Raw genomic sequence first — 26,617 nt, forward strand, 5'->3', positions numbered from 1 at the left:
CAAGCAAGCAAGCTTCAGAGGGCACCCTGTCTAGCTCTTACTAAGTGGGGCTCCTCAACAGCCCCCACCAAGTAATTACTGCATTTCCTCCACCGTTTCTCATGAGAAAACAAGCCGAGGCTCTGCTCCTCCCGAGGGGGCCCTGCTGAGCAGCACTTGTATTCAATCTTGCTTTTGCCCGCAAAGTGAACATTCTGAAAGAAGAGTCCCAACCTCTCCCTCGTTTTTCCTTCACATGCCCAACATTCTTCACTCCTTACTGGGCCCACAGCACTTGGGCCGTGGAACTGAGCACATTTTCTCGAGGCCGGCTTGTCACCACTATGCTGAGGACTACTCCTCAGATAGACAGAATGCGGGGCTCTGTTCCTGTAGCCTAAAGCCACACTGGATGGGACAATCAGTGTCCAACATTTGGTTCCATGCCCCTAGCTACATGTAATGAAAAGAGCAAGAGCACTACACTATTACTCTTATTTTCTAGGATCCCAAATACAAATGACTACGAAAGGTTTCTGAACCACATTTGCATTCTTTCAAAGAGTATTTTATTTCCTAAGATATGGCAGAGTAAAAGTAACTTTTATGTGCGTTTCTGAGGTTTAATACAGACTCATGCAAACATGGCAACAGTCAGGGTAGACAGGGGCTTTACTTAATGAAGCATTAATCACACCATATTCTCAATCCTAATGCTGACAATCACTGATGTCTTCCATTGTTTTACCTTCCCCAGAATGTCACAGAAATACAGGCCAGGCTTAACCTATTGATGTTAGTTCCTCTCTTCATCATAATGCCTTTGGATTCATGCATGCTGCCCAACGTGCCAACAACTGGTTATGTTTCGTTGATAGTGACTATCTACTGTCTGGGTTGTGTTACAGTTCACCTACTGGCCGATGAAGAACACTGGAAGTTTCAGTTTGGAAGGACTGTGGTCAAGTCTTAACAGGTTAGTTCTTTTTGGCAATTGATATAGGTAATTAATAGGACTTTGCTGCAGTCTTAAATTGCATTCCTTAATGGCTAGTGTCGACATATCTGTTCATGTGCTTAATGCTATCCACACTAGTCTAACTTCTGTTTAAATATCTCACCATTTTGAAAAACTGAGTTGTTTTCTTATTGTTAATTCTTCAGAATATCTTCATATATTTGGGATATTTAAGAAGTGTATTCTTTAAGTACTGTTTCCCACTATTTGTCTTTTTCTTTTCTTATCAGTCTCTTAATTTATGGAGTGATTATTTCATAATAAAAATAATTTTAAAAATCAAAACTATTTTATACTCTCCCCTGCCCCTTTTAACTGGTCACATTTGTGCCTGTCTGCTTGTGGGATCTGCTCGCTTCCATTTAACTGAAATTATATTCTTTTACCAATACCATACTATATTAAATGCATTTTTCACATCAAGTCTTGAAATGAGTAGGTAACATCTCCCATTTATTTTTAGTGGTTTTGTTTTGTGTAAAAGTGATATGACCAGACTCCTTGTAAAACTCCAGAATCAGCTTGTTCATCTTTACAAAGAGATCTTGGTTGAATTTTTATTACAATTCTGTTAAATCTGCAGACCAGCTTTAGGGAGAACAATAAATCTTAACTATCACTTGATATGATCATGTATTTTTTTTTTCAGTCTGATATGCAGATCACAATGAATGATTTTAAAACACCGGCCAGTCTTTCACTCTCAGGGTGACCCATATTTGACTGTGGCCAGGATTCACTTCATATATTCCTGGATTTGATTTCTCAACATTTTTGAGTGTCTTTAGGACCATCTGCATGAGAGAGGATGAGCAGCAGTTTTCTTGGTGTGTGTGCAATGCTGGAGTCGAGACATAAGCTGAAACATCAGCTACTGCTTCTTCAGCTTTCTGGAGACACTGTGTAGAATCAGTGTTCATTTTGTTGTTTAATTTTTTTTTGAAGCTATTTAGCAGATTTGCAAGTGTGACTGTCCAGGAATAGAAATTTCATTTTTAAAAGTATCTAAACCAGGGGTTCTCAACCTGTGGGTCTTGACCCCTTTGACAAACTTCTATCTCCAAAAATATTTACACTATGGTTCATAACAGTGATAAATTACAGTTAAGAAGTAGCAGTGAAAATAATTTTATGGGTGAGGGTCACCACAACATGAGGGACTGTATTAAAGGGCCGCAACATTAGGAGGGTTGAGAGCCACTGCTCTAGACTAAACTCGATATAAAGCTACTTACAGTTTCTATTACCTCTTACACGATTTGGTAGTCTGAGGACTCAGTCTACGCACTGCTACTAAACTGAACTTTATATGGACGCTTTTTCTCTCCTTCTTTTGTTCTGGAGCTCAGTGCTAGGGTTGACCTCAGAGCCTGACCTGACATGAAAGCCCCTATCATGGGAGCCACACCCAGGCCTCCACGATCTCCTGTCACCTGTGGTGTCTGCAGAACCATCTCAAGTCTCATCCCTGCTTGCTGGTGTTTTCTTCTCTACCAGTTTAGCTAGGAGACAATTCACTTCTTCAAAACAAACAGAACAGCTTTTAGTTTCACTGTTTATTTTTCTAATGTCCTTCCATCTCCAATTTCGTTAATCTGCTATTATTTCCTTCCTTTTATTTGCTAAAATGGTATTTAATTTACAATAGCTAAGTAGCCCCTCCCCTATTTTTCCTAAGGTGCTTTATACTTCAAAGTAATTCTCCTATAAAGAGACAATGTCAAATATGTGATTAACAGTTTTTCCATTTTTTGTCACTGGACTGGAATCTAGCTCTTCCCCAGGATCCAGTTCTGTACCTCTACTTTACAGTAACAAAAAAGTTAATCTCAGTATTCTTCATAAGGCTATTTCATGTCTGAAACTGTTTTTTAGCTCTGTCCCTTTCTTTCAGCTTGTGTTGCTATTTGTAACCCAGGCTGGTCTCCAACTCAAGATCCTCCTGAGCAGAGTCCACAAGCCTGAGCTACCAGGTCCAGCTAGTGCTGATGTCTTCAATACTGAGACATCTGAACGTTCATAATTCTTTCTGCAGATGGGTTAATTAAGACATTTATTAAGACAATGTGTCACATGGTTTGTTAATTATGTGCACTCTCTATTACAGCGTATAAATTCTAAACAATTCTCCGTGAGATTTTTCAGGGGTTGCTACAGTTTTTGAGGGACACGATGATATATTAGGGAAGGAGCCAACAAGTACCATGAGATCCTGTACACCGAGTGGGCAGTATCCTGAGGATACCGGCACTCCTTACTGGAACTAGCCTTAACACGACACAAGTGATCGTTTACAACTGAAAAATAAGGATGATGGTGACTGCTGTTAGTGCCCAACTGCAGAGAGGACTCGCTACATACATGTTTAGGGATGGGGGGTGGTAATATTCTCAAGAGAAATGCTGAGTTGAGAAAGGCTGCCAGGAGAGATGGCCACCTAGGCAGAAGAATGAGGAGATATTAAGTATATACAAAACAGAAATCACAAAGGAGAATGATTAACTTTGTCAAAAGTCATTTTGAGCCAGTCTGTTTGTGGGGAAGACAGACAGACATATTTGATAGAGAGACAGACAGACAGAGAGTGGGGAGGAAGAGACAGAGAGAGGTAGACAGACAGAGGGTAGAAGGGGGAGGGAGACAGAGGGGCAGAGGAAAACACACACACACACACACACACACACACACACACACACACACACACACACACACACACACAGAGAGAGAAGCAGAACACACACACTGAGAACACCCACAGAAGCAGAAGAGGGTGCTGGATCCCCAGAGCTGGAGTTCTATAGGTGGCTGTGAGCCACTCCACATGGGTTTTAGGAACTGAACTCTGGTCCTCGGGAAAGCAGCAAGTGTTCTTTCTTACCTGCCGAGCCAGCTCTCCAGCCCCACACACTTGACTTTCTAAAATATCTCCCATTCCTCATATCTCTGTTCATTTTAATCTTCAGAGAAGAGTTCATATATTTTCAATTTATAAATTTAATCCCCCAAATCTGCCTCTTTTTCATATTGATAGCAATATTAAAGGAAGACAATTCAATGTTTTCCTATCTAGTCCTGTAAAATCTTAGCAAGCAATGCTTTCTAACTTTACAGGACCAATTTTCTTCTGTCACACTGCCCATGCCCACCACACTCACCTACAGTCCCAGTTTCCCAACTTTAAAAAGCCTAAGATGCTTTCAATTTCTCATCATCTCCTTCTCCAATCTTTCTGACCTTTAAGTCACTTTTATTATTCTCTAGTAAATGCTTGTATGCACTCTGATATGACTGCTTATCCCAAGAAGCTTTTATCAAATGCAAAACATCTCACACAATGAATAAACTTTTTATGCATGAAGTTTGGAATAACAATTATCATTTACAACAAGCACTCATCAATACTACTGAGGATGAAATGTGAATTCTTCCTTTATGTGTCTGGCAGACAGGAGAGCAAATTCACAAAAACAGTTAAGATGAAAAATATACAATTCCTACCACCCACCGCGCGGTACCTTTTCGTTCTTCACAAGCTGCTTCCGGATTGCTGAATCCCTTCTGAAACACAATGCTTTACAACATGGTCCCAGGTCACTAAGAAGACTCGCTCGCTCTTCTTTTCGCAGTAAAGCAGCCATGTTGAGAGCCCCTAGTTCATGTTCGAAAAGGCTCTCTGCATCTTTCAATCAAAAACAAGCATGCGTTAAGTCTCCCTGACAGAGGGAAGTGTCGGCACTGACTTAACAGAATACTCCTAGAACCTCTGACTTACTGAACCTTAGTGAACAACTTGTCAAGGCCAGCAGCAATGGTCCCTCGTGAAGGACCTTCAACATGCAGTTACATTGCTAGTCTTACTGAAAACAATAGTGTGATGCTGTTTTAAATTTAAGATGTATCAAAAGCAGACTTCAGAGGGAGAATGAGGCCACTGATTATTGACTTGAAAGAAAGGTCAAGTGAGAACGTTTAAATCAAATTCAGTGTTTGGCCTAGCATTAACTATCATGTACAGTTCTATATTTCAGGACTCTTCTACAGAAGATACAAAAGTAGTCACGGCAGAGAAGGTGACCTTTACAACCTCAGTTAAGAGCATAGTTAGGTGTTAGCCAAACGTCCAAGTCACATAAACACCTGGGACAATGTGTTAAGATACAATAAGTTAGCTTTAAATCATATCATGCAAGAGAAAGAGAAAACACTAGGCAGAAAGAAAGAAAGAAAGAAAGAAAGAAAGAGAGAGAGAAAGAGAGAGAGAGAAAGAAAGAGAGAGAGAAAGAAAGAGAGAAAGAGAGAAAGAGAGAAAGAAGGAAGGAAGGAAGGAAGGAAGGAGGAAGGAAGGAAGGAAGGAAGGAAGGAAGGAAGGAAGAAGGAAGGAAGGAAGGAAGGAAGGAAGGAAGAAAGGAAGAAAGGAAGAAAGGAAGAAAGGAAGAAAGGAAGAAAGGAAGAAAGGAAGAAAGGAAGAAAGGAAGAAAGGAAGAAAGGAAGAAAGGAAGAAAGGAAGAAAGGAAGAAAGGAAGAAAGGAAAAGAAAGAAAGAAAGAAAGAAAGAAAGAAAGAAAGAAAGAAAGAAAGAAAGAAAGAAAGAAGGAAGAGAAGGAGGGAGGGAGGGAGGAGGGAGGGAGGAAGGGAGGGAAGGAGGGAAGGGAAATTTTTGTTAAGCCAGTATCAGGTAAACAAACAACTGAGGTTAATAGTAGTTGTTTTCTGAGGGCCACAGACCTAACCAAAGTAAAAAAGAGTACAGCAAGAAGAATCCTTAGGTCACTTTTCAGATTACAAAATGTTCACAGTTACAATTTATTAGTAGTATTAAAATTGAGAATTTTACTGATTATAGGAACAGGCAAAAAGAACATGGACTCATGACACTTTAAAAACATTTTTTTTTTCAGCTGGGTGGTGGTGGTGCATGCCTTTAATCCCAGCACCCAGGAGGCAGAGACTGGCAGATCTCTGTGAGTTCGAGGCCAGCCTGGTCTACAGAGCAAGATCCAAAGCTACACAGAGAAACCCTGTCTCAGGGGAGGGGGGGGGGATTTTCCCAATTTCTTTTTTTTTCAACTTTTAGGGGCATAACATAAAACGGTCAAACAATGTTGCTTTCACTTTTTACCTCCCTTCCCTTGTTTAAGCATCTGCTTAGCCTCTCATTGACAAAATTATTATTAAGCTACAGAACAAACCCGAAGCACCAGAAGCCATAAAACTAATTCAGATAAACTATCTTCTGACTAAATACTACAGTCAGAACACAATGCTGCTGCAGCCCAGGCATTGTTCTCCTGTCTTGCCTGCAGTAACTAGTCTGCTGCTCACTGCAGACAAGGGACAGTGGTGGTGTCCACCACTATTCCAACTACAGCTGTCACCAACAGACGGAGATTAGGCGAGAAGTGGGGTGTTCTCTGGAATACAGATCAGAGGCCCTCCCCACTGCACAAACCTTTTGCTAAGGCTCAACCTGGACATTCACATTTGGGCGCATCCCTCTGCTTATTACCAGATGAGAGGGCTGTCAAGTCACCCACACTCTGAGAAAAAACTACTGATTTCATGGAACTGTTTGATTCAGCCCCGAGCAAACTTCCATGCATTCTGACACATGAACTTCCTGTAAAAAGCATTTTCTCTTTTCTACAGTGCTGGAATTAAGTCCAGTGCCCTGTGCTTATACTAAATCGTCAGCCCTCAAAAATATTTTTGACACAGAAGTTCATTTTTCTTACTTTTCCAACTTTTTTTTTCTGCAGAATTAAGCCTTTCTTGAACTTAAGAAATAATATATAAGCCCTAAAACAGTTCTTAGAGCTCAAGTTCTACAAGACTTTCTTGAACTTAGGAAATAATGTAACTCCTAAAACAATTCCTAGAGCTCAAGTTCTACAAGACATCCAAATGGAGTGCTTCCCAAGAGCACACTGACAGTTAAGCATGTTACATGTTATACAGTTAAAGCAAAATGAGTTACCTTTGGGTTTCTCTAGAAGTCGCTGACATGTTTCTTTAACTTTAGTAAATAGCTCAGAACCTGCCAACTTTTTAGAAATCCCAACTCGCAGCAGAACAGCTCCAGGTGTGAACTTTAAGAGCGCAGCCCCAGGCTCTCTTGGTTCTTTTGGATGCTTTGGCATAAGTCCAGACCAATCCACATCTATCACATCTAATGGATCTGTAAAAGAGTTAAGGAATACAGAACAGGACTTTATTTCACACCAAGACACCGCAGGCTGAGGCTGGCAAGATGGCTCAGCAGTAAGTGTGCCTGAAGCCAAGTCCTCAACCTCAGTGTGGTTCCTGGAACCCACACGGTGGCAGGAGAACTGACTAGAGCTGTCCCTGTGAGCGCCACACATGTCCTGTGGCATATGGCCCATCTCCAGCAAGTATATCAATGACTGAATATAAAAGAGTAATGCAGTGCATGTTAACACACAGAAATTATCTATTGAAAATGGTATGACAAATTGCATCGATGTTAGGAAATACAAGGACAAATGAAGTGAGCCTATTTTATATATCCAGACCAATCAAAATAACTCCCTATGGTAAAAAACACCAACAAAATAAAACAAACAAACAAAGTGTGGCAGCAAATGCCTATAACCTCAGGGTTTGGGGAGGTACAGGCAGGAGAATCAGAAGGTGAAGATCATCCTCAGCTACATAGGGGGTTTGTAGTCAGCTTGGGCTGCATGAGATCCTGTCTCAAAAACTAAAATAATAATTAAAAAAAAAAAAAGAATCAAATAAATTACAAAGTTGCACACTGAGACCCTGACTGGACAGAGGCTCCCAGAGCGTGTCAGGGGATCCACGCTTCACAGGATTCACTCAGGTGGGCCGGGCAATGCACAGACCACAGGAAGGACAATACTCATGGAATGGACATATTTCAGAAAGGGAAGTTTGTCAACTGTCTTCAAACAAACTTAAACTAATTCTATTTTTAAAAGCTGTTTAAAAAGTTGGCACAGGCCACCATAATTGTGAAGTCCTGTACCATATACCTGCCATGCCGGACACTGGCAAGCAGCTGGGTTTTGGTGAGGCTCTGGGTGAATTAATCTTAAACTCTGGAAAAGAAATCTTACAATTCTGCTTCTCCCTAGGACACTCTTTCACAGGCAGTGTTGATGGAAGAATACAGATGCATGTATTATAATCTTCTTTCTAATGGGCTTCCCTTAATCAAGACCTAAAGGAAGGGTCTAAGAGCCCCTCACCACTTCTTACAGCATGGAAGAGAACAAAGGGCACATTCACTCACACTCCAGTTCTTCTGTGAGCTCTGCAATGCATTACCTGGCATCTTCTCCTCTTCCTGCTGGTCCTCTCTCTTTTCTGCATCCCCGGCCAGAATTTCATCTAGTTCATCATCACTGATGGGTTCATATCCTTCCCCGGCTCCAGATCCTAATGAATGTGCATCATCTAACTTGGACTCGTCATCTCCTGCTAAACAGACAGATTAAGTTCATGTAAAAAAATAATAATAATAATGAGAGGGAGCCATAGCAAAACTAAAAGGCAGAAACTACTAGACACAATAAAATGATGTAAAAAATTTTTTTAAACCAGAAAACTACATTTCTTTGCCTAACACTTGATAATTTTAACTTGAAAAATAAAAATTTAACTAGTATTTTTTAATATTAGAAACACAGTAGCAATATTCAAACGCACTGTAAGGTCACAATTAAAATATCAGATGCAATGTTGAGTGTGTGCCCTGTATGGGCTGACAGTTTCACACAGTACACACTGACTTTTTGCCATCTTCACCCTGCGTCCCACCCCGACCCCCTTTCTGTTGCAGCCTTTCTTCAACAAGCTCCCTCTTATCTCATGTCTTCTTTTTGTGTGTTTAATTTTCAACAACAACAACACTTGAACATTCAGAAAAGTCTAACTTCAAAAAGCTACAGTAATTTTTTACCCAAATAAACTAACTAAAAAAACTTGCAAAGCTATTTCAAATCTTAGTCTATGATATCTAGCTATGATATCTAGCTCATAATACTAACTTTCCAACAGTGAGTGAGGCATGAATGTGAAGGCGTTGTTGATTTCCCTACCTCTCAATTCTGCCTTCTGTCTCAATGTTTTCATTTCCTCACTGAATGAAATTGTTGGAAGAATGCTGTAATAACATACTAGAAAGGAGGTGCTTTTGTTGGCATCAGTAGTATAAATTCTATTTTACTATTTTATGGACTTTCCCCTCAACTATTCCTACACTAAGCTTTTATTTCCTGCTGAGCTAGTTGTAACCTAGTCCCCAAACTATAAATATGCTTAATTATTTCTAAGCTACATATTTTATGGATCTATAAGCCTTATTTTCAAACTGTAACAACAGGCTCATGGGTATGCATCTGAAGCATAAAAAGAATGAGGCTATGAAATATTTCTAATCATTCCAATAGTTTTTCTACTTTTCAGAAGAAAATCCCTTCATGTACTCTATTATTCTCAGTAATAACATCACACTGCTGGTTTATGAAATCACCGTATGCTACCTTAGTGGGCTTGCATACAAAGAGAATACCTTCTTCTTTGGCTGTGCTGAGCAATGACGCTGTTACTAACAAGGGAAGTGTAGACCAGGGTTTTACACCTTCTTTGCCAGTTACATTTTTATGCTATGTAATTTGGTTGGTCACCAGAGCTGATTTTAGGGCTATTTTTTTTTTTTTTTTTCAGTTTGAAAAATCTTGATTAGATTAATCCCTTTTGTTACCCTAATTCTGGGCACACGCCAACAACTGTTTTCTCTCTTAAATTGTACCAGCTGGGCTCTGAGACCCTGGCACATGGTAGAGGCTTTCTAAAGACTCCGTGTTCTGACCTTCACCGAAGCCTCAACTGATGGTGATCCCAGCATGTGTCTTGTGGCACAGGCCACAGGCACCCCAGCCAGTGCTGCCATCTAGAGCGTCACTCCGATGCTGGTGCAGCAGCAGATGCTGGACTTGGTGCTGCTCTCAGCTGAGTAATCCATCCACAGAAGCAGTGCTGAGTCTCAGACATGTGCATCACGGAAAAGCCCACGCCAGCATGCTAACAGCTTAGGAAGGCTGCATCACTGTGGCCCCCACAGAAATCTTCCACAGAAGAGTCTCCTCCCACAACAACAGTTTACTGATTATTCTTTACTACAAAATTCTATAATACCTTCCCAATATCCCCACCAAGTCATCTCTAACATTATCATACAAATACATTTCTAAAAATAAATGTACATTATAGAGTTTAGGTTTTCAAGTTTATCTAACTCACTTTTTTTCTACCATGAGTAAAATATTTACATGGTAGAGCAAATGACTCTCTTCTAAATATTTGTGCCATATTAACCTGTGGTCATAATAAAGAAATGATACATTCAGGATGAAGACAGTAACTCCGGTCCTAAAGGACCTATTATAATGAGTAGTTCAATTGCATTCAGTTGTATCCCAAGGTTGTACTTCCATTAGAACTATAACTTGTGACCAGATGCTACTTAGACTCAAACTGAGATGAAAATGTAACGCGATGAAAGCTCAGATAGACGTTTTTGTTACATGAGGAAGTAGACATACTAGGAGTTAGACTTAACAACACACCTTTCTAAAGACTGGGATTTTACTCTACAGGCCAATGCTATTATATAGTACAACAAACAAACAAAAAACCCCAAATAAAACAAAAACTAATAACCTGGAAGGTTATGTCAGAACAATGATGTAAACTGTGACTGTGAAACTGGAGAGTCCCAGGGAGGCAGAATTTCCTAAGGATTCTCCGAGAAGCCTCTCCCTGTTCCCTTGGGCTATACGTAATTCACCCAGGACTACTACGTGGAGAATGCACACAGGCAGAGTACTGGCAACACAGTATGTCCTGATAGAGTTCTGATGACAAAGGATGAAAGTGATTTATAAGAATCGGGAGGAAGACCCGGGAAAGTCAATCTACACAGAGCAGGGATGTCACACAGCCACACAACACAGTGGAAGCTCCAAGAGCAGCCGCCCTTGGAGAAAGCTCCCGGCAGCAAGGAATACATTAAGGGTTTGGTCTGAGTAAGCAGAGATGATGAAAGGGGAAAGGAAGGATGAAGAAAGGTGAGAGACTGGAAAGGCCTGTGTTGGTTTGTCTCTGGCCTGGGGATGAGTACATACACAACCATCTTTTATTGTTTCTGAATTGCTGCATGACAGCATTTAGCCTATAGTAAAATCCAGAGGTTAAAAAAAGTGACTGTTTACATCTCTTGGCTATCTGATTAGATAGCTCAGTAACACCTGTTTTAAACACACACACACACCCCATTTGACTTAAAGACATTTCTACCTTAGCTTTCTTCCTACTACATTTTGATTTTGAGTATAACAACATGAAATCATGGGCTATGGTTTAAAGGAGGTTTAGACTTTCTGCATAACTCAACTGGATTTCATTGAACTGTAACAAACCTGACTGATTATAATAACTTTCCTTTTACTGAAGTCACTATCCCTACTCCCCAAAGTGAGTCAATTTTTCTGGCACAGTAGAATGACAGGTGGAGAGACAGGCAGTGGGGACTGAGGTCCCATGGCCTCAAGACTGGCTCTGACTGGGCCAAATGGCTGCTCTGGCCCTGTGTTCTTGCTGAAGACAGGGAGCGCCATCAGGCTTCTACAGTCACGCCGCCACCCAACAGTTTTAGGGCTGGGGTCACAACATGTTCACTGTCAACTGCCCTAGCAAACAGGGACTACTGATGGCTACTTAGTTCCTCACTTCAGTTTTTGTCACAGGGTGAGACAAGTCCAGCTCTGCCGGCCAGCCAGGCTGACCCTGAATCTGACTTTCCTGCCTCAGCCTTCCGGGAGGCAGGACTACAGGAAGAAGCTACCATGCTCGGCTCTGGTTTGTTTGTTTTGGTTTTTGGGTTTGCTTTTTTTTACACAAAAGAAAAAGATGTGACGGTTACTAAAAGCTACAGGTAATGCACCTAAGTGAGCTATCCTTTCAGTTTTTAGGCGGCCATTAGAAGCAACTGCTCTGTCTTTGAATGCTCTGCTCCCTGGCTTTCACTTCACTCAGTAAGTTACTTCCTTAAGGACAACAAACAGGACTGAAATGAACACACTTTGACTCCCACAGGCCTTCCTCACTCATCGCCTCCCCTGTAACAGAATGGAGTCACTTCGTCTATTTATTCATGGATGACTTCAAAAGAAAAGAGTCTTGCAGGGGACTTTCACGGAAGGGAATGAGGCAATACAAGAGGAAACAGTGGTGCTCTCACCTTCCAGACTCTCGGCTCTCTCTGCTTTACTCACATCTTCAAATCCCTGCAGAGACCCCAGGTCTCTGTCCAGTCTCTCTTTATCCACGGCTACGGAGTCCCGGGAACAGCTGTCCAGGTCTCTCTCGTGCTCACTCTCCAGTTTGGCGTCACTGCGTTTCACAGATTCTGACTGAGAAGCCTCGAAAGTTCTCTCTCGGTCTCTGTCCCTGTCCACGGGGTCGGCAGTCAGTCTCTCTCTTTCTCTGTCCAAGTCTCTCCTTTTGTCTCGCTCTCTCTCCCGTTCCCGCAGTCGCTCTCGGTCTCGAGTTCGTGGCCACTCTTTGTCAGCTTCGCGGTCCCACTCCCGCGGCCTTGGGTCCCTGCGGTCCCTCTCCCGCGGCTCCCGGTCGTGCTCATACCGATCCCGCTCCTGAAGTCTGTCTCGACTGTCAAACGACCCAGACCGGGAGTGGACCTGCCGGTCAGACTCAGGGGAGCTTCTTCGTGAGCTGTGGCTTCTGGAATCCTGGCGATCTAGTGAGTATGCACATGAAAGTTAACGCAAGAAACAAACTTAGAACTTCTCTGCTTTCTATCGTTTTTAGTGTTCTGTTGACATACTCCGCATCTCTAGATTCTGTAATCCCAAACATCCAAACTCTCAACTGAAGGGCTGAACTAAGTTTCACACGCGTCCTTGTCTATTTCACTACAAACCAAAGCACCAAAACCCGAACACGAAGTCCAGGCACTAACAGAGCTGACTCTCTAGTCTTTGATCTCCTCCCTATCTTAGTTTCTATGGACTACAGGTAGCTCTGGCTGCAGGAGGGAAAGAGTTAACATACAGAAGCTAACAGGAAGCACATCCTGAAGGTCCCGCACATGCTCCTTCACAGTGGCGGTACTAAAGTGGCAACAGACCAGATTTTCATTAAATGGTTAAGCCTCTGCTCTGCTTTGAACCTGCACGCAATTTCAGGCCGGATGAAAAATACCCAATTTGGCACTGCTTTAGAATTGTAATTTGGATCCAACACATTAGCATGGAAAACACTAACCGGGTCACAACTCAGCTTCATTACCTGAAGAAGTACTTCGACTGGGTTCTCCACGCTTTAACTGATCAATCCTAGATTTTCTTTCTCCCGTGATTTCCAGGCTTTTCGTTTTGTCTCGGTCTCTGGAGCCGCTATGCAGCACCCTCTTTCGACTACTCTGGTCATCCCCACTTCGATGGGCAGAATCATTAGACGGGGAGCGCAGGCGACCAGAGGTGTGGCTCCGGTGACTTCGATTGCTTCCCAGGCTGCTGCTCCTCTTCTGATCCACCAGCTTGCGATGTGGTGTCTCTTCTAGGGTCACATGACATGCCTCTCCTTTCTCCACTCCACGTGTCCTGTGACATTTTCTGTGGGAGTCTTCACTGGCACTGGCTGTGACAGCGGAGCTGGAACTGAGGGCAGAGGTGGTGGCAGCCGAAGCGGAGGAGGAGGAGGCAAGAGCAGCGGCTGCAGTACTGGCCGCAGCCACAGGGGGCGGAGGAGGGAGAAGAGAAGACAGCGGGGACGGGGTGCTGCCCGGAGTGGCAGCGGCCGCGGTGTGCTCTGGTTCCATGCCCTCGGTGCGGTCAGGCACGTCCTCATCCGACCAGTCACTAAAGGCTGTCTCTTCCTTCTTCAGCGGGTCCTCCTCGAGCATGCCATCCTTGTCGGTGCAAATGTCAATCAGTTCCTCCTTGATGGCCAGAGGGGGCGTGCGTGGGCCTCTCTTCTTCTTGCTCTGCGGCGCCACCTCTTCATCAGAGACATCTGAGTCCCCTTTGGATCTTTTACGCTTTTTCTCAATGTTTTTCTTCTTCTGTCCTTTTTTTGGTGAAAACACTTGAACATCTTCAGATGTCTCAAGGTTGGCCCTCTCTAGTCCAACATCATCTTCCTTTTTCTTCTTAATAGGTTTCTTCGGAGCTTTTGCTTTTTTCTTTTCATCGTGGGCTCGATCAGGGCCCTCGCGCTCGCGGTCCCGGTCTCGGTCACGGTCTTCAGGCTGGCGGTGGCTAATCAGGTCTTGTGCACGTGCTCTGGAGCTGTCCATGCAGTCCGCCTGCTCCCTCTGCCTATCGCTAGAAGAAATCTTCTCTTTGAGTTCCTGCTCTTCATAGCGCCTTGAGCTCTCTTTTCTTTCTGCTTTCCGATCCTCCTCTTTCCACCTACCCTGCCTGTCTTCTGGGAGGTGAGATGGGCTGAGGGAACGGGAGTCTTGTGGCCGTACAACCTGGCTTAAGAGTCTATGCTTTTCATCTACACAAAAACAAAAGCAGTCACATCCCCATTAGGTCAGTAAACAGAACATCACATTTCAACTACAAACTCACTTTTCATTTCAAAACCTTCAAAATGGCAATAAAGATAAAAACTCATCTCTAACAACCCAAATTAGGAAAAGACAGTGGCCTCGTGTGAAACAGGATTCCTGACACACCTTGCTCACACAAGGAAACATTTAGTAGCAGAGCAAAGGGGCATTTTTCAAAAGTCGGACTCATCGGCTGCGATTGACGGCAAAGGATGGGCTCATGGCTACAATGAGCATGCGCAGACAGAGAACGGCTTACTCACTTTTGTCATCCCCGCTGTGGTAGGTGTCACTGTCGGGAGAATGCTCCCTCCGGCGCTTGGGGGATTGTCGGGGGCTGGGACTCCCTTCGTTTCTATAGCGTTTCCTAAATTTGGACAAATACGAGTTAAGAAGTTCCACGTGGAAAAAAACTTCTGTGCTCTATTCTTTACCAGCTCTCAGCACTGAGCTGGAGCGTCATCACAGGAAAGCGATGCCGTCAGAGCTGCACGCAGAAAGGGCACGTGGGGATTTATTCAAATTTCTTCTACTTAGTTTGCTAAAACGTAAAACTGAGTTAAAATCCACAGGGACATTTCTCTGATCATACACATGAGACACTCGAGGGAAACCTGCCAGATCTACATACTACAAGCTGATAATATACAGCAGAAAAATCAATACAATAATGTATTCTATAATACAACTCGTCAATTTTATATGCCTCATGCAGAGAAGAGGGTGAGAAAAATCTAGTTGTTTTGGAAGTTAAAAAGCTGTGATGGACGTACAGCCACATTACTTCCATGCAACCTAAGCAAGTTCCTTGAGGTCCCCAGATCTTAGTTCTCTCATCTAAAATTTGGAGAAAAAGCAAAAGCCCTTCTCCTGAGACTAAAGTGAGTTAAATTAGTTACAAAAGTCTAGTACCATGTGTGCACACTGTGGGTATGCTGTATAAACCCCTTTTGTCTACAAACAACTAATTTACTTGCTTAATGACAAATCAAAAAATAATTCATATACTTACTGTATTTGTTTTTCTAACTAAACTTTGAGTAGGAGCTTAAACATCTTGGGTAAATTACTAGTGTTTTCTCACATGCTCATCAACTGATCTTCTTTTTCACTACATCCTAAATTTTTAAGAGTTACCACTGTTTCTAGATACCAGGGTCAAAAGCTGAGGAAGAAGAACAGCTCATCATACACAGATGAGTGAACATGTAGGGCAGCCCCAGGAATAGTATGACAACACACAGGACCCGACTCATGCAATTCACTGTATAAAAGCTTTGTCTCCAAGGGTTGGCCTGTTTCTATACTGTTTAAATCTGGGTGGGCTCAGACTTGGTATACACAAGAATATGGACTACCAGCCATACTGTATGAACATGGGGTCACAGTCTGGACTACTGTAGGCTAAGGGTCATGTGGAGGAGAAATAAGATGCTGGGATTGCTGGACCTGTGATGAAGGCACTTTGGGCCCTCCTGCCTTGGTGAATTTTCAAGTCAACTGCAGATCCACAGCAGGCGGTGCTGAGTGACACCAGCAGACACTCTGCTGAGCCCAGGTCAATGAGCTCGTGTACAGAATCCTGTAACTGCTCACTTCTGGGATAAACTGTCAGCACGGCAAGGGGCAGAATTTACAACACAGGAGAAACCATTTAAATTACTTCTAAGAAAATCTGAAATTAGAATAACAAAGCAAATACTATTGTAATTCAGCAAACCTACATAAAAGAATGCTTTTGTTTTTAAAGTTCTAGGTAAGTTTAGAGCATTGAGATGAGGACGCAATGAAAAGATGAAATTATCATTCTCATTTAACTATTTTGGTTACATGTAACATCATTCCTAACTTTCTAGGTTCGAAACCTAGTATGAAACCATAGGAAAGATGCCTACAGTGTCTGAAGACTGCATTTATTATTCTTTACGTGGCGAGAGGGAGAACAAAAATAGACAAATATGAAAAACTATAACCCTGGGATCTATCAACAGCACTCAGAACTATTTTTCTAGACAACTACAAACATTTTAAACACCAAATAAATATATGACGCATACACACATGCACGCACACACACGCACGCATACACACACAGTGACTTGGCGGTACAGGAAGTGGAGCTGAGCAGAACACTGAAGTCCCGCCCTCCTTACTTGGACTTCCTGTCCTCATGGCTGTCCCTGAGGTTCCGGTCCTCTCGGATGTCCTCGCGCTTCTCCCTGCGGTCGTCGCGGCCCTTGTCTTTTTCTTCCCATTCTCTTTGCCGCTCTCGTTCTTTCTCTCTCTCTCTTGCCCTTTCTCGCTCCCGCTCTCTTTCTCTCTCGCGCTCCCGCTCCCGTTCTCGTTCCCTCTCTCTCTCTTCTCTCTCCCGCTCCCGTTCTTTTTCCCTCTCTCGTTCCCTCTCTCTTTCTCGCTCCCGATCATGGTCACGATCTCTCTGATCTCTCTCTCGTTCTCGCTCCCTTTCCCTCTCCCTCTCTTTCTCTCTCTCTCTCTCCCGCTCTCTAGCTCGCTCTCTTTCTAGTTCTCTTTCTCTTTCTTTTTCTCGCTCCCGATCTCGTTCGCGTTCTCTCTCCCGCTCCCTTTCTCGCTCTCGGTCCCTGTCTCTGTCTCTGACCCGTTCATCTCTTCTCTCATCCACCCTGTCTACTCTCCGCTCCTCTCTCCTTTCCTCACGCTCAAGCTCCTCACTCCTTCCCTGATGTCGAATAGGTGAGCTTGGTCTTTGATCTACAATAAAAATCAAGTTGGTCAGTGATTGATTTGTCAGGTAACTTATAGGTAAGTCTTAAATTTTATCTGAGAATAGAGTGTCAGGTCACAGTAGCAACAAATTATAGATCAGGTACTGAACTAACTTTTCATTTAATCATCGCAGCCTTTAAACACTATTTTCTTAAACATGATGTTCACTTGCCCTCTAGCAGCCCTGCTTTCTGCTTCCCACCAGCCCCACTCTGTACTGCTCCATCTTGGGGTTCCCTCTGCATGCTCCTACCCTGTCTGCAGCCCACTCCTTCAACCCCGCTTCCTGCCATCTCCACCCTTCACCCCTTATCTTCTCTGTCCCCCCAGCAGGACCTGAGAACACTGGTGGCCAAGGATAGGGGCGGCAGGAGGTGTAGAACATAGGAGCTGGAGGAAAAAAATTTCCCTTGTAAGTCACACCTCATTTCGGCCCCAAATATATTCACACCAAAGTACAGCTATCAAGTGAGAAAATAAAGAACAAACCAATGTTTAAAACTTGTGGCTGCAATATTAATTTCTAATAAGCTAGAATTGGGGGTACTGATGCCTCTAAACCTTAAAGTAATCAAATTACAAAATTCCATTTATTGATGTATTTAAAATGATTGTCTCATTGCCTCTTACATATTTCTCTTCCGCCAGTCTTCACACAAACCCTGTAAACAGAGAAACTGAATACATGCTGCTCAAATGCCTGGCTGAACAGTAAACTAGTCTGGGATCAAAACTGTGCCCTGGGACATGGCACAGACTCTTCTCCAAAGAGATATACTTTTCACAGGGACACAGGGACACGATCTAGGACACTGTCATCTAGGAGACTATGTCCATGCTCTGTGTCCACTGACAGGGCAATCTAGGAGATTACTTTCATGCTATATAATAGTGTCTACTGGCTGGTTAATCAATAAATCATGCTACAGTATGTTCAACAGGCCGGCAACTAGAATGTCTATTAAGTAGTTAGTTTCAGAATATTACAGAGTATTACAGAAACTTGAATTTGCCTTATCCCTGTTTGAAAAAAAAAAAAAAAAGTCAAAAAATAAGATTTGTCTACATTTATTCCTTAAGAGTTTCTAAGTCCCGCCGGGTGGTGGTGGTGGTGGTGCACGCCTTTAATCCCAGCACTCATGAGGCAGAGGCAGGTGGATTTCTGTGAGTTTGAGGCCAGCCTGGGCTACAGAGCGAGTCCCAGGAAAGGCTTCAAAGCTACACAGAGAAACCCTATCTCGAAAAAACAACAACAAAAAAGTTTCTAGGTCCATTTCAAAAGTTCATAGACTTTTAAAGCTCAAACACAATGAAATCCTACTGAGTCTTTATTGTTCTTTCTGTAAAATCTTAGCAACTCTGGCATGGAAGTGATTCTGGTAATTATTTTGCCAGAGTTAATCAGAAATAGCAGAACCAAAAGTCTGCTTTTCTCACTCCTTTTTACTTTTGCTGAAATCCATTACAACTTTAAAAATGGATCTACTGTATCACAACTTTTTTTCCAACAGACCCATGTTTAGGGGCAATTTCTGGTTTGGTAATCATAAACAAAATCAGCGTTATAAAATAACTGGAAAAACAACCAAACACCCAGTACGGCGGTGTCCCAGTAGTTCCTATCTGTGACCTTGGACGCAGCAGCACCAAAAGCCGGAGTGTCCTGTCACTTGTTTGACAGATGAAACCTTTATGATCCCAGCCGAAACTTCCTATCTTAAAGAGAAATACAAACGTTCTACCGAGTGCCACAGCGCCGTGGCAAACTGCCATCCTCCTCTTCTCCCCCCTCATGTTTCCCCCTCCCCTTCCACACAGGCACACCGACTCCATTCCAACACTTCTCTCTTTTCCAGCCCCCCCCCCCTACAGCGCTACCTAGTACAGAAGTCGCTCAGCTCTTCTCAGATGATGACAACAGTCTAAGTGGTCAGTATCTGCCTTCAGTTCCCTGACCGGATGCACAGGTTTCTCTTGAAAACTCAGACCCACGTGCTTAAAAAAAAGTTCCTTGTAGCCAGGAAAAAGCAATGAAATCTGACCATCCAGTCTGGTTTAGAGGCTGTTTATGGCTTATGGTCCCTTTTTAGTCTTTTCCTCCAGCTGCTCGGCTACCAATCACAGGAGCCCATACTGCAGCCCATAACTTAATGCTTGCTACTTGGGAGCAGATGAGTCTCTTCAGGCCTGTATGTCTATTTTTACCACCAATACCAAGTCCACACTTTCCCACCGCTTCCAGGAAGCTCATACAGTCTCTAGGCTAATGCAGACAATACCTCTTTGCTTAAGGGGACTTTCTTGACATTCCACAGGATTGTTACTCTGCCTGACAGAACTTTACATAGTCCTGGCAATCACCACATCTCAGTTGTCTATGTATACTACTTAGACTGTGAAAGTGAGAACAAGTTATGTCTGAGTATACATCCACCCTCAGCCTCCCTCCATCTTCCCCCTGCTCAGCATACTATAGCCATACGAGTTTTCTTTTATACTCTAGGACGTGGTAGAATAGTTATTTCATCTCAGGGATTTGTACCTATTCTTTATTCTCAGTAGAATCTGTTTATCATTTTGCAAAGCTGGCTGCTTCTCTTGCCTCTACACCACTACTTAAATATCTTTCCTTGATGTTTAATAAACCCTCTAAGGTAAGTAGATGGTATCACAGAGACTCTGTTCTGCATCTAATCCTTATGTACTTCTTAGTAATCCTGCTTCAAACTGATTTAAAGATCATCTAACAGATCATCAGGAAACTTCTATTTAAGATGTAGAAAAGAAATTAGCTGCATCGAGTACAGATTCTCAGGACAGAATACAAACATGTCTTTCTGGATAATCCTCAGCCCTATCATCACCATATGACCCCCCTCCCCATTCTCTCTCTCTCTCTCCCCCTCCCTTCCACCACCCCACCTTAGCTGATCTCTGAACTCTGAAAAAGGACTGACAACAGCTAATTATTGAGTAACCAGGACTTTTGGCTACAGGGTTTTAACTGGTAATGGCAGACAATAATTCACAAGCAATAGGGCAACCCAACTTCTTCAGATCTGTTGATTAGGTGCTGGTAGCTATTTACATAATCACTCCTGCACCACACAAAATATGAATAGCTTCAAATATGTAACCAAGTATAGATCCCAAACTCCATTTCATGTTAAAAGTGGCTGGATATCCATTTAAAGAGCACTAAAGGATACACGGCTATGGGACAAACCTCGTTCTCGGTTGTCACGACGGTCTCTTTCTCCATGCCTCCTCTCAAAGGAAGAATCCCTTGCTTGATCTCGAGTGTCTCTCTCGGGGTATCTGTCTCTTTCAGGATAGCTACTTCGAGTTTCCCAGCTGTCATGGTAGTTGCTGCTACTGCTGTGGCTATCCATTTGGGAACTTCTTGTGCCTCGACTTCCTACACAAAAGGTGTTCAAAAATATTTCACAGACACATTTTATGCAACAAGATAATCAGTCACAATCTTTCCTCAAAATAGTATAAAGTTTTAAATTCTAAAGTGTTATATATACTGTCGAAGAAACAACAAAACAACAACAAAGACACTATGTGGGCCAGAGAACCCAAGCTGTCCAAGGACTGACTACAACACAGTAAGCTAAGCCTTAGTTTATCCTGTCTATAAGGAAGTCATCTGATGGGAACATACAGCTAGAAGACTGACTGAAACTAACTTCCAAAACAGTAGAACAAAACAAAACCCCACTTCATATTTAATATAGATACAGCATGAAAAACTGGGGAAAATGGGGATATCTATTATTGCTTTAATTGTATGTTTATTGTGAAAATATTCCAATATAGAACCAAGGTAATTTGACAACATGAGATGATATCTGAGCTTTCTTAAAAGACATGGGAAGTAGGCATGAATAAACAAGCCTATAACCCCAGCACCTGTGATGAAGAGGCAGGAGGAACAGAAGATCAAAGCCAGGCTACAGTGAGACCCAAGTCCCAAAACAAAACAAAAACCCAACAAAGAAAGATGTGGAAAAAAAATGTTCATTGTTCATAGTAATCTAACTCCTAACAAGTCACCAGACTGGAAGGTACCTGAACTTCTCTCTCAGCAGTGAAGGGATAAATAAATGGTGTAAATCTACCATACAATCGCACTTGGCCAGAAGAAACAAAAGACTGGCAACAAACTGGATGTACCCCAGGAATATCGTGCTAAGTGAAAAAAGCCAGTGTCAAAATGCATACAGAATGGTTTTATTTATAAAACAGTCATGAAACAAGAGACCTGTTAGAGGTCACAGGAGTCCAGGATGGGGAAGGAATGGGTGTGGTTACAAAGGAGCAACACATGGGAATCTTTCAATGGTATAATGATTATCTGATTAGAAGGCAGTGTGACTACTCATGTGACAGTATGTATACACTCACATATGCACACAGGCTTTGTGGCCGTGTTAATTTCTTCTTCTGATTCTGTGTTAAGATGCTAACATTGGCAAAGCCAGGGCACAGAAGCTTCCCTTTCATTTCTCTGTAATATCCTTTGAATCCTTAATTCCTTCACAATAGATTTTTATCATGTATGTATGTATGTATGTATGTATGTATGTATGTATGTATGTATGTTTTTTGAAGCAGGGTTTCTCTGTGTAGCTCTGGCTGTCCTGGAACTCACGATGTAGACCAGGCTGACCTCAAACTTACAGAGACCTATCTGCCTCTGCCTCCCAAGTGCTGGGATTAAAGGCATGTACTACCACACCCCAGCTGTGGTTTTTAAAATTTAAATATGCATAAAATCTTAATGGGAAAAGGCATACACTGATATGCTAAATATGTTTTAAATAAAAATTCAACAGTTTTTCATGAAATTGCAATTTTTTTCTAATATTTACATTAAAAAGTAAAGGATGAAGAAAGGCCTAGAGGCTAGGCATGACTAGACTTCCAATACTGGAGGAAAGAGGGACGTTTCTCAAGTTCAAGGCAATCCTAGGCTATATATCAAGACCAAAACAAACAAACAAAGAAACAAAAAATTTCCTCAAACAATAGCCAAGACAACTACAGAGAAGCCAAAAGACCTTCACAACTTAAATGTGAATTACCCAACAAGGATAGTGGGCAAGCCAGCCAGAGGCCCAAGAGATGGGAGTCTGCGGTGCTTGGAAAGAGGTTGGAGGAGTGCATGAGGAGAGAGGCCAAACTAACTAAATCTCAGTAGTTTGCAGTCAAAAATATTTCAGATATTTGGATTAAGAAAATGAGACATGATGGTTTGAAACAGTATAAATACTGAGTACATAAATCAATTATTTTGACAACAATTTTGAAAACACATCATTTTAACTCTCCTTGAATAATCATTCAATCCCCTCACACCAGTTTATTAGACATTACTTTCTTGTGATTCTGTTGTACTTGTAGCTATTTTCACAGTATTCTATATTAGTCAGTACAGTGGGCATGACACACCCAACTCGACTTAAGTTAGTAATTAGGTTTTTCTACTCAAGTTAGCAATTCCAATATGGAATTCAACTGACTACAAATTACTCTCACAAAATACTAACAATAAATGTAGGTTGTAATGCATTTAGAGGAAAAAAAAAAACCTTAAGATATTTAATGCTTGCTTTCTATGTGAATATTCAAGATACAGTTCATTAACATGACAAAAACCTTACCCTTTTCAGGCAATTCTGGCCCTCTTCCCCTACTTCTGCCCATCCGGTCATTTCTAATTTCACTCCGAGACTCATTTCTAGAGTCATTCCTTAGCTCAACCCGAGAACTCTCCTCTCTCAGGTGGTTTCTGCTATAACTGCGGGCTTCTTCCTGGTATGCATCATCCTTCCGATGACCATCCCGACCATCCCGGCCATCCCGACCATCTCGGGTATCACGGGCATCTCGAGCATCTCGAGCATCTCGAACTTCCCGAACATCTCGAACATCCCGAACATCCCGAACATCGCGAACATCGCGAACATCGCGAACATCGCGAACATCGCGAACATCGCGAACATCTCGAACATCCCGAACATCCCGAACATCTCGAATATCCCGAGCTTCACGGTCTCTGTAGTCATGCACATCCCGAGCTGATCGGGAATCTCTGGGGTCACGGCTCTCCTTGGTATCTCTGCCATAGTCCCTCATCTCTCTGGAGTCCCGGATGTCCCTGGAGTCTCTCAGTTCCCTGCGATCTCTAGTATCTCTTCGGTCCCGGCTGTCTCGAGGTTCTCTGTCATCCCTGTGGTCGTGTTCTGACTCTCGGTCTTCTCTGGTGTCCTTTTCTCGATCCCTTTTGCCTCGAGTTTCTGTAACATTTAGAAAACAACTCTAATTCTGTTTACAGTTTCAGGGAACTAGATGGTACATTTCACACACAGCTTTTAAGATTTTATTACAAAAAGAGATTCATGTTTTAAACAGAGAAAGAGAGAATAAGGGTAAGTGACAAAATTAAACCTGTAATCTTGGTGATGGGGAAGTAAAGACAAGAGGACCCCTGGGACTGTCTGGCCTCCTCGGTGAGCTGAGTTTCATCCAGAGAGGGTCTCAAAAATTGGGTGGACAATAATAGGGGAAGACACCAACAGACACACCCTCCGGCCTCCACAGGACACATGTACACCTAAGCCGCACATGTGCATACACAGAGAGCACAACACACAAAGTAGGAAGAGATGAGAGCTATTACTCTATACACCATCCAGTCTGAACTGGTAGAGCACATCTGCCTCAACTTCACTTTCAGGGATCCAGAAAGCAAAACAGGGGTGCCGGGACTCACACATGGAAGAGCTCCACCACTGGGCTACACTCCCAAGCCTTCTTACTTCTTCATTCTGATTCCATCTAGAAATTCCAGCCGTTAACTGCACCGACCTTCTGGGAGCTTCCCCTGGCCTCCTTTATCACACCTTCCTGCACTTCTAAACTCAGATCACTTATCTGCGGCTTTCCTTCCTTCCATCTTCCTTGGGGTTGCCTGTCTAGGTTCTGTGGTGCCGGGGACTCAACCTTATGGTCTCAAAAATACTAGGCAAGTGCTCTGCCACTAAGTCCCCAGTTCACTTTCTCCTTGTTCTAAAAAAAAAAAAAAAAAAAAAAAAAAAAATAGGAAGTAGAGAGTGATACATCAACACTCAGATGTCCAAAAGTACTCATTAAAACAGCACAGGAGGCACCAATTTACATACCTAAGTGCCTACTTGTGCATACTTAATGCTTTACAATTCTCTGAGTTTAAGCACTGGCTATTGACCCAGTCTGCATGTTACAGAAGACTCAGTACAACACAACCCTCTTCTCTTTCTTATGTAATGATGAATGTGGATGTGCAATTTTAAAATAAAGTACAAGAACTCTGAAAAACAAAAAGCTCAAATACAGAGTATACCTTCCCTCCTTTCGTGACGCCGATCATGTGACTGTGAAGTCCGTTCATGATCATGCCTCCCTTTCTCTCGCAATGGAGAGCGATGTCTTGGAGGACTTTGCTTTCTCTGAGGAGAAGACAGACAATGTGTTGGATAAGGAGAGGCAGAACGTCGTAAAGAAGGAGTCAAAGTCCGCTGGTAGGATGGGGAAGGTGTTCTTTTCCGACGAGGAGAAGGAGAATGTCTCTGAATAGACGATCCTGACTGGGAAGAGGATGAATGATGTCTAGAAGACAGAGGAGAATGGTGCTGTCCTGGGGAGGAAGACCTAGGAAGAACAACAAGAAACCTGTTTAAGAGTTTTCAATTCCAGCTAAGGAAAGTCCTTAAAAATAAGATGGGATATAAAGTTAAAGCTGGAAGTATAGATAAGAACGCAGGGTACATTTTAATTCACAATGCCCTAAAATTACAAGGCATTACCTTTTAAAGATGTAAGTGATTTATGAGTAAATGCAAACACAAGCTCTAGGAGAAATCTCCGAGATGAACTGGAACAGTCACTTTACTAAACCAGACGAATCCCTAACTGCGTTCTAAGTATGTGTCCTTAAACCCCAAGTGTAACAGGACACAAGACCATTACAGAAGAGCACAGCCAATCAAAATACAGATTGTGGAGCCCAGGCCCACGAAACATCCACAACACAAGCCCTGCACAAAAAGCTCAGGGATCACTGCAGGAGTAGGAAGAGTGTAAGAGCCAGAGGATCAGAGTCTCTGTGAGACTCCATCTCCTAGAAATGGCAGGAGCTACACCCACAAAGTCTCACCAACAGGACTGTCTAAACAAAATCTGAACAAGATGACACCAAGAGACATGCTGACATGGACAGAGGTGAGCTCGTGAGGCCTCAAACCTAGACAAAGAACTACAAACAACTAACAAATACTCGGAGCAGGAGAAACAGTCTTCCCTAAGAGCACATCAACTGGTCATCCAATACCAAATGGTCAGCCCTGAAAATACACATACGAGTAACATACAGACTGAGAAGGTTGTATTTAGGTAGTTAAGAACACACACACACAGCAAAGAAAAGAAGGCCATGAATTTGAAAAAGAGCAAGGAAAAGTACATGGGAGGGTTTGGAGAGAGAAAAGGGTAGTGAAAAATGATGTAATTATATTATGATTCCCCCAAATAAAAAGTATTTAAAAATAAAAGAAATGAAGAATGACTGCGACTGAATTCAGTTCTTAATTTGTTTCAGGGATACACTGAAAACTGATTCAAGAGGTCTTCTCCAGGTCCTCTTGGGCTTAGGTTCTCGTGATATGGCTAAATGCACCAAGAAGGTAGGGATCATAAGGAAATCTAGGACCCACTATGGTGCCTCCCTCCGGAAAATGGTGAAGAAAACTAAAATCAGCTAGCATGCCAAATACACATGCTCCTTCCTTCTGTGGCAAGGCCCAGATGAAGAGACAAGTAGCTGGCATCTGGCGCTGTGGTTCCTGCATGAAAACAGTGGCTGGTGGGGCCACGGCAACACAGCCAAGTCTGCAGGCAGGAGATTGATGGAACTAAAAAACTGGTAGAAATGCTACCACTTGAGACATGCCTATCCGGCAATCAACATTCTAAATTACATTTAAAAAACTGATTCAAGAGTATCTATAATATTCTTTGATGATCGGCTCAAAGAACATACATACAAAAGTCCCAGTTAATCTACAGTATCTTTTAAAAGTATCATATAGTCCATTTCTAGTAGACCTTGGTGCCTAAAAGGAAAACTACGGTTTAAGCTTAAAATAATCAAAATAACACATTAAAGCCGGAATACTAATCTATCACCAAACAATGGCTTTATCATAT

General features: G+C 42.6%; 1 protein-coding gene across 3 annotated transcripts in view; it reads right to left on the reverse strand.

The window, feature by feature from the left end:
• Positions 1–26,617, reverse strand: part of Zc3h13 (zinc finger CCCH-type containing 13) — a 68,317-nt gene that overhangs the window by 1,379 nt on the left and 40,321 nt on the right. For 2 of the 3 annotated variants that reach the window (XM_028878198.2, XM_028878191.2), the window contains exons 9-18: positions 24,756–25,063; positions 23,035–23,670; positions 20,589–20,780; positions 16,771–17,347; positions 14,881–14,984; positions 13,348–14,562; positions 12,281–12,796; positions 8,305–8,457; positions 6,971–7,171; positions 4,513–4,676 (exon numbers count right to left, since the gene is read on the reverse strand). In XM_028878198.2, coding sequence (XP_028734031.1) covers positions 4,513–4,676; positions 6,971–7,171; positions 8,305–8,457; positions 12,281–12,796; positions 13,348–14,562; positions 14,881–14,984; positions 16,771–17,347; positions 20,589–20,780; positions 23,035–23,670; positions 24,756–25,063 — 4,066 coding nt within the window. The remainder of the gene's footprint in view (positions 1–4,512; positions 4,677–6,970; positions 7,172–8,304; positions 8,458–12,280; positions 12,797–13,347; positions 14,563–14,880; positions 14,985–16,770; positions 17,348–20,588; positions 20,781–23,034; positions 23,671–24,755; positions 25,064–26,617) is intronic. The other variant, XM_028878206.2, reaches the window with a different exon arrangement.

This window comes from Peromyscus leucopus, chromosome 9 (assembly GCF_004664715.2).
Source record: "Peromyscus leucopus breed LL Stock chromosome 9, UCI_PerLeu_2.1, whole genome shotgun sequence".
Lineage (NCBI taxonomy): Eukaryota > Metazoa > Chordata > Mammalia > Rodentia > Cricetidae > Peromyscus > Peromyscus leucopus.